General features: G+C 41.6%; 1 protein-coding gene across 1 annotated transcript in view; it reads right to left on the reverse strand.

The window, feature by feature from the left end:
• LOC126235051 (UDP-glycosyltransferase UGT5-like) overlaps nucleotides 1-12,693 on the reverse strand; it is a 132,243-nt gene that overhangs the window by 38,914 nt on the left and 80,636 nt on the right. Inside the window, exons 2-3 of the mRNA XM_049943790.1 lie at nucleotides 1,856-2,093; nucleotides 1,169-1,764 (exon numbers count right to left, since the gene is read on the reverse strand). Coding sequence (XP_049799747.1) covers nucleotides 1,169-1,764; nucleotides 1,856-2,093 — 834 coding nt within the window. The remainder of the gene's footprint in view (nucleotides 1-1,168; nucleotides 1,765-1,855; nucleotides 2,094-12,693) is intronic.

The following is a 12,693-nucleotide window of genomic DNA, read 5'->3' on the forward strand; positions in this document are numbered from 1 at the left end:
AACAAACAGTGGACCATGTGAGGGAAGTGATGTTGGGAGGTTTTAAAAAGTCTACCTCTCAAGCTATTGCTGAATTGAACATCCCTCAGCCAACAATGTGGAAAAACTATTGTGAGTCATGACAAGGTTGCCTGTTAAACCATGTGCAGTTCTGCACTGACATGCAGAACCATCTTAAAAATAATGACTTCACAAACAAATTAAATTTCTGTTATGAAATGACTTATCTTTCTGGAAAGGTCACCCCACACAACACATGCACACGGAGGGGGGGGGGGGGGCAGAGGATTGACATAAGACGTTGAAGATGTCTGGGATTCTGAGAAACTTAATGTGTTCTGCATAATGTCCAATAACGCAGTCTATGGATCCCTCTTGCTTGTAAGAGAGCTTTCAATGGTATTCTATTTTGTCATGCTATAATTGTGTCTCATCTTGAAGCTGATAACAGGGATTTCATTTGTCAACAAAATAGCACTCCTTCTCATTTCCACATTTGTGAACGAGATTACCTGTATGTTATGTTACTACATTGTTGGAGAAGCCACATTGCAACAGGTGACATGGTGCAACTCATGTGGCCATCACCATTGCCAGACTTGATACCTTGTGTTTTCCTCTTGTGGGGACATGTCACCACAGAACTTCAAAGACAATACCACATTGCAGCAGTTGTTCTTACCATGATTCCTGATATTCTGGGTTGGATAGGGACATAGTTAGACTACCAATTAGATGTGTTCCACTTGATAAAGGGCAGACACATAAATATTTATAAACATTGTGCCTACAAAATAAAATAAAATTAAAAATTAAAAAAAAAATCAGAGTTTGTCTTTCACATACAATATCATTTATTATGTTGTTCATGGCTATTTATCTGTATCTATTTTCTGAAATATTTTATCAACTTTATGATTACATGCAATCTAGATTCTTTATTTTCAAGCATTTTTATAATTAAATAAGACAGTTTAATAAAATTTGGGATTTACGGCGTGTGTTAAGCTAATGATCCCTAAAATACTAATGCATGTAAAGACTATACAACTACTACCTGTAACACTAAGGTCCATATGTACAATGTTCGCAAAAGTCATGATGACTCCATCCAAAAACATAAATAAATAAATAAATAAATAAATAGGTAACATGATCATAAACTCACCTTTGGAAGGGCTTTTACTGGCTTTATTTGCATTCCTCCAACCTGAATTGTGTTTGGTGTCAGTGGTCTTGGAACTCCCATACTTTCATGAGTGTTTACAAAAAGCAAAGAAGCACTTCTGTGTAATTCCTCAACAGAAGGTAAAGAGTGTATGTTTCTAAAGTTAGAATTCATGATATCTTGCTGAGTTGGCAAATAAGAAAATGAACGCACCAGTTCACCTAACAAGCTATACACACTGTTGATTACTCGCTGCCTGAAATTCATGTTTACACCAAAATCTAGCATAACATCTGGAACATAGGCATATGCACCAGGATTGCCAACAGGGTTGCCAATCAAAAATGTTAGGGCATTTGGTGTCTGATATATGATACTAGCATTATACTTGTAAGCAAATCCAAGGAAACATTCTGTGAAAAATCCATTCATTATAAGAAGATCAAATTTTTGATCATGTGAGATAATTAACTCCTGCACTTCTGGTACACTAAGAGCATTCTTGCATAGCACATTTCCTAGGTCCTTCAAGTAGAAAATCAAAGGAAATGGACTTCTTCCACCCATTTCAAATAGTGTCATATTTCCATGAGACTCTATAAATAATAAAATTATATTAGTAATAGGTTATTATAATACAAGACAAAAAATAACTTTGCTTCACATGATAAAGAAAAATTTACTTACTTATCATGCCACCAGCAAGATTTAAGGAAATAACCCTTACATTGTTGGCATGAGGCGACTCTGGGAAAGGGCTAATAATTGTTAAATTATGTCCTTTCTCTGCTAACTCATCCAGCAATGGTTTTACAAAACCCACATGACTCTTACTTGGAAGTACAGTAATTGATAGTATGTTTGCTCCCTGACATTGGTTTATGATTTCAATCAGTAAAAAAATGTGTAGCCAAAGGTTTTGCATCTGAAATATGAAGACACCAATATCACTAACTGACAGTGCCAGATAAGAAAAGAAAATTTTAGAAAATTAGGTATTAAAATGAACTACCGCTGAACGTTTGTGACAAGGTAAATTACATGCAGGACTGGGACTTGAATCTGGATCCCTGTCTTTTTTTTTTTTTTGGGCAGTACACTTTCCAGCAAACCTCATCTCTGCCAGATATTAAAAGCAAAAATATGTTCTGTTAAATTGAATGCATACAAAAGATCTTAGAATGAAACCTATGTCAATTCTCATCCCAGTTACTACATGGAGGGTGGGGAGAAGTGTATGCAGAAATAAATGTAAATAAAATGTTTAATAAGTTCATGACAATATTGTGGAAGTATTTCCCAAAACACTGCATTTGACTGGAGCTAAAAAAATTTTAAAAAGAAGTTATTGCCAGAGGAATCAAAAAATGCCAAAATTGATCCAGCTTTTTCATGATTTTACAAAAATTACAGGAGAACTTATAGGAAGGTATTGCTACCTGCAAAAGAACTTACAGACAGTAAAACATTACTGAAGGCAAATAACAAAAGCAAAGCAATCTGCAACATAATGAAACAGGAGACAGCAGATGTTGGACAAAAACATCTGGAAACACAGATTAAAAGCAAAGATGTTCAAAACATCAACCCAAAGGAACTAGCAAACTTTCTGAGTGAATACTTCTGTGGCATTGCCAAGAAACTGCAAGAGAAACTTCCAGACACACATGTTCTGCACCACAGGACCAGACACCACATTCACTGGTGCTCTTTCTAACAACAGAGAAACAGGCGGCACAAGTAATACACCACTTAATCAATAAAAAAATCCAGAGGATTAGATGAGATCCCAGCTAGTGTCCTTAAGAAATATATAAACAACATGAAAACCCCATTAACAATAACAATTAATGAATCTTTCAGATCTGGCTGCTTTCCTGAATAACTGAACAAGCAAAAGTAATACCAGTACTAAAAAATTGTAATGTAGAAAACCACAGGCCAATTTCTTTGTTATCTTGTGTATCCAAAACTATAGAAACCATAATGAAAAATAGACTAATGAAGTATCTAAGTAAAGACAACCTTCTCAGCAATGGACAATTTGGTTTCAGCTCCGCAAGAGGAACACAGCTGGCTATAGCACAATTTTCTAAAGTCATACTCGAAGCAGTAGACAAGGGTGAGAATGCAATGGATCTATGAAAGGCATTTGACATAGGTGACCACAGAATTTTGTTACACAAATTAGAACTATAAGGAATTAGCGGTACGGCAAAGAATTTTTTTAAGTCATACTTGAAAAACTAGTGCAAAGAGTTGAAATCACACACATTTCAAAAATAGTATCACATCCAAAACATATTAATACAGGTATACCCCCAGGGAAGTGTATTGGGCTCAATCCTTTTCCTTATATATATATAAAAGATTTCCAACAGACTGTCAGATAGGGAGAAAAATACTGTCTGCTGATGACAGCACTGTAGTGATTAAAGACCAAAATGCAACACAACAGAATGAAGAAGCTCTCAGAGGTGTCCACAACTGGTCATTAAAGATTAGAATAACTTTAAATGTAAAAAAGACCAACTGTATAAATGTCCAACTAAATAAAAAAACCAAGTGCTACTACACTTAAAGTAAATGATGTACTAGATTGTGTAACTGATACCAAATTCTTGGGAATGGATGTAGACTGTCAATTGAAATGGACATAAAATGTGAGAATTTTGGCAAGGAAGCTATCTTCAGCATGTCTATGCCCTGTGAATCCTTGCACGAGTGTGCAACATTTTGTGCCTCAAAGTAGCCCACTTTGGATATATGCATTCAATCCTCTGTTATGGGCCAATGTTTTAGGGAATATGTGCTGGGAACATACAGACTATTTCCAAGTTACAGAAAAGAGCTGTATGAACAGTAATGAATGGTAGTAACAGGGCACACTGTAAAGAATTATTCAAAAAATCTAGAAATTCTGAAAGTTCCATGTGAATATATCTTTCACAACATAATGTATATAAGAAAAAAATCTTAATCTGTACATCGCAAATAGCACAATACATGACCATGGAACCAAATCCAGACACTTTACATCTAAACAGAAGAAACAGCTAGAAACCCAAAATAGTATATATTACACTGTAGAATAAAATTTTATAACAGACTGCCACAGGAAATAAAAGATGTATATGTTCCCCACACCTTTAGCTGAAGGCTAAAAATTGTTCTCTAAATAATAGCTATTACATTGTAAATGAATATTTAAAACAACTGTAGATATTAACTTATTATTCATGAACATTGTACTATGTAACAATTTATGACATGATTAGAAAAGTAAGACTAAGTATGGGAGCTATAAATACTGTAAGAGGCATGTTTATTTTAATAAGAAACACGTTAAAAACATTTGACAACACCCATCAATGTATATTGTTCTATGGATGAATAAATAAATCAATCAATCATGAAACAGCTTGAAGTTTTGTTCTAAAATACTAAATTTTCTCCTTCCGTTCTGCTCCATCAGTGCTCTTCACACAGTATTCTTCAAAGTTCACCTTTTATAGGCAACTTGTTCATCAATCTTCTCCCTCATGATCCAATGTTATCTCTTTAAATTCTGCTGCGTAACCACTTCTTTGACGAGAAATTTGGCAAGCTCTCTGAGAGTTGAACACAACCCAGTTTCCTGCAAGTTTCTATCCAAAGTGATAAACTTCTTTCTATCATAATGTAACTGGATAAATGAAAAAATCTACTCACCAAGCAGCAACAGGAAGACATTCATATAAAAAAGGTTTTATGTGTGTAAGCTTTCGCAGATAGTGACTTCTTCTGGAAGAAGGTTTGAAGGGGAAGGAAGAGGGGTGAAGAAAATGGACGGAGAAGTTCAGGAAAAGGGTTAGAGTTCAGAAAAGTCACCCAGAACCCCAGGTCAGGGGTGACTTACCAGACGGGACTTGAAACCTGCGAGCTTAAAGGTGGAAGACAGGCTAATACGTAAGACAGAGATTACTACTGAAACATCATGAACAAATTAATAAGAGTGAAAAACTAAATGCAGTATATGTAATAGAGGTAGGAGAGGGACGGGAAAAAAAAGACAGATCAGAAAATAAAAGTTGTAGGAAACTAAAGAGAGTCAAGAAAGGAGTATTTTGAATAAATGCTGAGACAGAAGGAACTAATTTAAAGGTGGACGGTGAGAACCATGGACATGCTGTAGCACTAGTTCCCACCTGCAGAGTGCATAGCAGTCATGTTGTAGAGCATGCTCTGCAACAGGATATTGTGTGTTGTTGGTATACACCTTCTGTCTATGCCCATTCATCCTAACTGATAACGTGGTATTGCAGAGCATGCTCTACAATATGGCAAACATGACGTCAGTACCTGTTTCACCACACATGCCATCTGGATTCTTTTCCCGAACACCAGTTTCTCAGAACTTCACAGATCGGAACAAGTGTTACAACACGTCATTGGTTCATGACACCCAACTGGCCTTAATTTACGTTAAATTTCTCCTGTCTCAGCATTTCTACATAGTAATTACTGCTTTCTTCACTGCGTTTTAGTTTTCTACATCTTTCATTTTCCGACCTGTCTATTTTCCATTGTCCCCCTCCAGCTCTATTACATACAATGCACTGAGCTTTTCACTCTTATTAACTTGTGCGTGATGTTTCAGTGGTAATCTCTGTCTTGCATATTACCATGCAAAGAAATGTGCTCACACTTGAAAGCCGCTTGCATTAGCAGAGTGCTGTCATCCATGAGACTTCGCTTTGAAAGAGCAAGATTTTGAACTTCCAATAGAGCCCACCACAGGTGAGTGCCTATTTAAACTCTGCTGCACTATGCTCGCACTCAGTTATCCTGTGATTACTGCTTCTTAACATTTGCCTTATCTTACTATGTCCAGTGTACGTTATGGTGATTGGCATACATGCCACAGTCTAATAAAGCTGTACTAACATTCTTGTTGGTGTTGTGTGTCCAAGTTAGAACACAAATGGCGGTGCTATTGAGGAGATTTTACAGCGGCTGGTTGATCAGCAAGGGGTTTTTCGAATGGTGTTGCAGCATCTCAGTCAACAGCAAGAAGCATTTGACACAGTGCAACCAATCAAACCCAGGTATTGCAAACACTTGTCCACTTTTGGCCAGTTCATATCCATCTCAATCTACATCAACTGCTGCATCGCCCCTTGCACCTCCTGTTTTGCCTGTTGCTAACCTGGTCAGAGTTGTCCCCCACCATTTTTGTGTGCTTCCCATACTTCAACAGGCTCATCACAAACAATGTGATGAGCCTGTTGAAGAATGGGAATCATACAAAAAATGGTTGCAGCATCATTTTCACATATTTTGATTGACTGATTTTATCTTATGCTATGCTTTCTTTTTGTCTTGGTTATTGCCTTCCATATATCAAGTCCTTTGCCAACTGGCAACCCTGCAGGTTCCATCTTCACTCTCTTTTGATAATATGTGCAATCTTCTTTCGCAATACTATTGTAAACAGACGCACATATTGCTGTTTGAGTTGACTTCTATTGGTACCGCAAGAAACTGGAACATTCCTTTATGACTCGGGCAGCTGAGCTTCATGGTTTAAGTTGTCATCATCACTTTGTCACTGATGTATACGAGTTACATGCTGAGCAAACAGTTCATGATCCAATCATTCGGTTGATTGGCAGTCATGGGGTTTGTGAGTGAGCCCTCCAATTTGAAAACCCCTCACTCTCCAAGATTCTGACTATTGCACAATCATTTGAGGTTTTGAGGGTTGTGGGTTCTGAAATTGAATTTTGGTGTGAAGTTGCAGAAGTTCAACTGCTTCCACCTCCCATTTATCAGATGGTTCATAGGGGGACAATATGGTGGCAGCAGTCTGCATGCAAGCAAAACATCACGGCGGCCAGCCCACTTCACAAGGGCTGCCATGGCTGCAGCAGCAGCACAGCAAGCCCAGTAAGGAACTACAATGCAAGCTCTCCACACTCCCTCTTGTCCATCATGTTTTGTCACTCATGATAGGTTGGGTTGTCCTAAGCAGTGGGCCACTTGCCACCAGTGCAACAAAACGGGCCACATTGCTCCTGTTTGTAAAGCAAAATTTCAACAGCCTGTTGCAGATGCTTACATGGATGTCATTGTGTATTGGCAGTCTTCATTGTGCCCAGTAAGCTTTTTATTGATGTCGAGGTTAATTAGAAGGTTTTGCACATGCAAATCGACACTGTTGCTGCCGTGTCACCACTTAACTTGCAGTCATACATGGACTTGGGTTCTGCTCCTTTAGCGCCAGTGTCACATACATTAGTCACCTACAATAAACAAAGTATTCTCATATTAGGTAGTTTCTTGGCCCCTGTCACATATAAATCTGTGGTTGGCCCACTGACTTTTCTGGTGGTGAACAATGTGTGCACCAAAAATTTGTTTGGTTTGGATGCCTTTAACCTTTTTGGGTTTACTACACTCCTGGAAATTGAAATAAGAACACCGTGAATTCATTGTCCCAGGAAGGGGAAACTTTATTGACACATTCCTGGGGTCAGATACATCACATGATCACACTGACAGAACCACAGGCACATAGACACAGGCAACAGAGCATGCACAATGTCGGCACTAGTACAGTGTATATCCACCTTTCGCAGCAATGCAGGCTGCTATTCTCCCATGCAGACGATCGTAGAGATGCTGGATGTAGTCCTGTGGAACGGCTTGCCATGCCATTTCCACCTGGCGCCTCAGTTGGACCAGCGTTCGTGCTGGACGTGCAGACCGCGTGAGACGACGCTTCATCCAGTCCCAAACATGCTCAATGGGGGACAGATCCGGAGATCTTGCTGGCCAGGGTAGTTGACTTACACCTTCTAGAGCATGTTGGGTGGCACGGGATACATGCGGACGTGCATTGTCCTGTTGGAACAGCAAGTTCCCTTGCCGGTCTAGGAATGGTAGAACGATGGGTTCGATGACGGTTTGGATGTACCGTGCACTATTCAGTGTCCCCTCGACGATCACCAGTGGTGTACGGCCAGTGTAGGATATCGCTCCCCACACCATGATGCCGGGTGTTGGCCCTGTGTGCCTCCGTCGTATGCAGTCCTGATTGTGGCGCTCACCTGCACGGCGCCAAACACACATACGACCATCATTGGCACCAAGGCAGAAGCGACTCTCATCGCTGAAGACGACATGTCTCCATTCGTCCCTCCATTCACACCTGTCGCGACACCACTGGAGGCGGGCTGCACGATGTTGGGGCGTGAGCGGAAGACGGCCTAACGGTGTGCGGGACCATAGCCCAGCTTCATGGAGACGGTTGCGAATGGTCCTCGCTGATACCCCAGGAGCAACAGTGTCCCTAATTTGCTGGGAAGTGGCGGTGCGGTCCCCTACGGCACTGCGTAAGATCCTACGGTCTTGGCGTGCATTCGTGCGTCGCTGCGGTCCGGTCCCAGGTCGACGGGCACGTGCACCTTCCACCGACCACTGGCGACAACATCGATGTACTGTGGAGACCTCACGCCCCACGTGTTGAGCAATTCGGCGGTACGTCCACCCGGCCTCCCGCATGCCCACTATACGCCCTCGCTCAAAGTCCGTCAACTGCACATACGGTTCACGTCCACGCTGTCGCGGCATGCTACCAGTGTTAAAGACTGCGATGGAGCTCCGTATGCCACGGCAAACTGGCTGACACTGACGGCGGCGGTGCACAAATGCTGCGCAGCTAGCGCCATTCGACGGCCAACACCACGGTTCCTGGTGTGTCCGCTGTGCCGTGCGTGTGATCATTGCTTGTACAGCCCTCTCGCAGTGTCCGGAGCAAGTATGGTGGGTCTGACACACCGGTGTCAATGTGTTCTTGTTTCCATTTCCAGGAGTGTATTTCTGATGAAGTTAATCTCATCTCTGATCAAATGCCTTACACACAACTCATCTCTTTATACTTTGAATTTTCCACCTGTTTTCTGTGGGTTTGGGCTGTGCCAAAAATTTCAAAGTCCACATCACCATGAAACCTTTGGCCAAACCCCATCTCTTTCAGGCTTGTCTGGTGCCAAAGGTGGTCTGTGACCAAGTCAAGGCAGAGCTCGACTGACTCATAGCCTTCCAGGTTGTCCAACCATCACATCCAGCAAATGGGCTACCTCCTTAGTCAGTGCCAGGATGCCATCAGGACAGTAATGCCTTTGAGGTGATTTCAAAGTTTCTGTCAATGCTCAGACTATCTTTAACACGCATCCCTTGCCATGCCCTGGCAAACATTTTGCTAAGCTCACAGGCGGTCAGTATTTTTCCAAGATTGACCATCTGGTGTGGCCAGTGCCCCGGCAATTTTTTGACAGTTCTTGAACAGTTCACAAAGTCTGTGCTTGGTTGTGACAACCATCTTGTTATATTGTGGTCTCCAGCTCCTCCACTGCTGAACATCTCACCAACTTACATACATTCTTTTCAGTGTTACAGGCCGCTTGGTTAAGATGCCACTTTTTTCAACCTTCTATTGTCTATCTTGGGTTTGAGGTTTCAAGTGCTGATATCAAACCCCTTGAAGTCTTAGACACATTACTAGATGAGAATATGACTGGAGATATTTTCAAGGAGCCTCCAGATGTCAATATGGAAGCAGATGAGGATTCACGAGATGAGAATGAGGTCAGTAAATATGTTACTTTCCAGAAATTCACAATTTTGCAATTAATGTTCTACATATCACTTACCAGTGTTGCATATATCATTGATAATTTATCACCTTGGCAGTTAATGACTAATGCAGCAGTCAGACTTTCCAAAACTGAAAGACAAGGCATTGATTATGACACGGCCACTTTGGCAGGACCTTCACCTTTGCCTGATCCAGCTCCACATTCTATTCTACCTTCAACCAATGGTGGTGCTATACCAACCCCTTCATTGTCAAACATAGTGAAATGGAGCAATGAAAGAGAAGTATGTTCAAACAAATTTCGGGCTTGCAGCCAGTCGTCGTTCAATACTTTGCACGATATTTCAACTGGGCACCTGCCAGTCATCTTCAGGTGAGCCGTCGCAGACTGGCGATAACGTCCTCCGCTCCGCAATATATAGCGTACTGTAACTAATCTGCGCATGCGTCGAAAACTTGATAGTTGAACCAACACTGCCTGCCGGCAGCGCCCTCGCTGGTGGAATAGCGGAACTCAGTCGCCCTCTGCGTTGCTGTTTGCCACGGCCGTCGACGCACTCTGTCGTCTTTGATTTGAGCAAATCGTGGAGATGATGGGATTCCATGCACTGTCCAGCTGGCAGCCGCTGTCACGGTTTAACAGATTTTCCGCCAGTCGTATTTTTATGGTTTCTTTAATAATGGAGTCCGAGAAAGACGTTGCTGTGGACAAAATCATTGTTTTCTCATACTCCATTGAATGTCCAGTAGAAATACAATGTTCAGCAATAGCGGACTTGCTTGGCTGCAAAAGGCGGGTGTAACATTGATGTTCAGTGCAACGTTCTTTCACGGTGCGTGTTGTTTGACCTATGTAAGCCATACCACATTGGCACGGTATCTTGTAAATTCCGGCCTTTCGTAGTAACAGATTGTCCTTAACTGATCCCACAAGGTCCGCAATCTTCGATGGTGGGCGAAAAACCACTTTTACCCAAAATTTTCGGAGGATTCTTGCTATTTTAAACGAAGTGTTGCCAACGAAAGGAAGAAAAGCTAAAGATTGTTCCGGCATGTTCTCCTCTTTATTCACTTCCTGCTTCTTAGTTTTAACTGTTAGTGCCCTGTTAATCTGCCGGATGGAATACCCCCGCGAATTCTTGAGATAAGCTATCTAGATCTGAGACAGTATGAGCTCTATGAACAAGTGTTTTAAGCAAACTCATGGTTTGCGATGGGTGATGGCAACTCGATGCTTACAGGTACAAATCAGTATGAGTGGGTTTCCGGTAAACTGAATGCCCTAGAGAACCATCATTCTTCCTTCGAACCAGCACACCCAAGAAAGTCAAACAAGAGACCATCAAGAGGTTAAAATCACATGGTTGTGTACCTCCAAGATTGTATGGCCTTCCAAAGATTCATAAAGAGGGTCTTCGTCTGCGTCCAATAGTGAGCAACATTGGAGCTCTTACATATGATTTAGCTAAACATCTCGCTTCCTTACTGAGACCTTTCGTAGGCAAGTGCTCACATCACATACAAAACTCAGCTGATTTTATCAATAGACTGGGGGCTCTTCGTCTTAGCAGTGTAGACCTTCTAGTAAGTTTTGATGTGGTCTCACTTTTTACAAAAGTTCCTCTTGCAGATTCTTTGACACTGATTGGTAACATGTTTCCTGTTGATATCACTGCTTTGTTCAGGCACACACTTTCCTCAACTTATTTTATGTTTAATCAAGAATATTTTGAACAGACTGACGGTGTCGCCATGGGTAGCCCCGTCTCCTTTGGTCGCCAACCTTTTTATGGAGGATTTTGAAGAGAGAGCGCTTGAATCAGCTGCCCTGAAGCCAACAGTTTTTTGGCGGTATGTGGATGACACTTTCATAGCGTGGCCTCATGGAGAAGATAAATTAATGGAGTTTCTACATCACCTCAACTCCATTCATAGCAACATCCTGTTCACCATGGAAATAGAGAAAGAGGGTTGTTTGCCTTTCTTGGATGTCCTGGTTCAAAGGAAGAATGAGGGTTTTCTAGCACATTCAGTTTACCAGAAACCCACTCATACTGATTTGTACCTGCAAGCATCGAGTTGCCATCACCGATCGCAAACCATGAGTTTGCTTAAAACACTTGTTCACAGAGCTCATACTGTCTCAGATCTAGATAGCTTACCTCAAGAACTCGCCCATCTGAGGACAGTATTCAGCGAAAATGAGTATTCCATCCGGCAGATTAACAGGGCACTAACAGTTAAAACTAAGAAGCAGGAAGTGAATAAAGAGGAGAACATGCCGGAACAACCTTTAGCTTTTCTTCCTTTCGTTGGCAACACTTCGTTTAAAATAGCAAGAATCCTCCGAAAATTTCAGGTAAAAGTGGTTTTCCGCCCACCATCGAAGATTGCGGACCTTGTGGGATCAGTTAAGGGCAATTTGTTACTACGAAAGGCCGGAATTTACAAGATACCGTGCCAATGTGGTATGGTTTACATAGGTCAAACCACACGCACCGTGAAAGAACGCTGCACTGAACATCAACGTTACACCCGCCTTTTGCAGCCAAGCAAGTCTGCTATTGCTGAACATTGTATTTCTACTGGACATTCAATGGAGTATGAGAAAACAATGATTTTGTTCACAGCAACATCTTTCTGGGACTCCATTATTAAAGAATCCGTAAAAATACGACTGGCGGAAAATCTGTTAAATCGTGACAGCGGCTACCAGCTGGACAGTGCATGGAATTCCATCATCTCCACGATTTGCTCAAATCGAAGATGACAGAGTGCGTCGACGGCCGTGGCAAACAGCAACACAGAGGGCGACTGATTTCCGCTATTCCACCAGCGAGGGCGCTGCCGGCAGGCAGTGTTGGTTCAACTATCAAGTTTTCTA

The sequence above is a fragment of the Schistocerca nitens genome, chromosome 1 (assembly GCF_023898315.1).
Source record: "Schistocerca nitens isolate TAMUIC-IGC-003100 chromosome 1, iqSchNite1.1, whole genome shotgun sequence".
NCBI classification, from domain to species: domain Eukaryota; kingdom Metazoa; phylum Arthropoda; class Insecta; order Orthoptera; family Acrididae; genus Schistocerca; species Schistocerca nitens.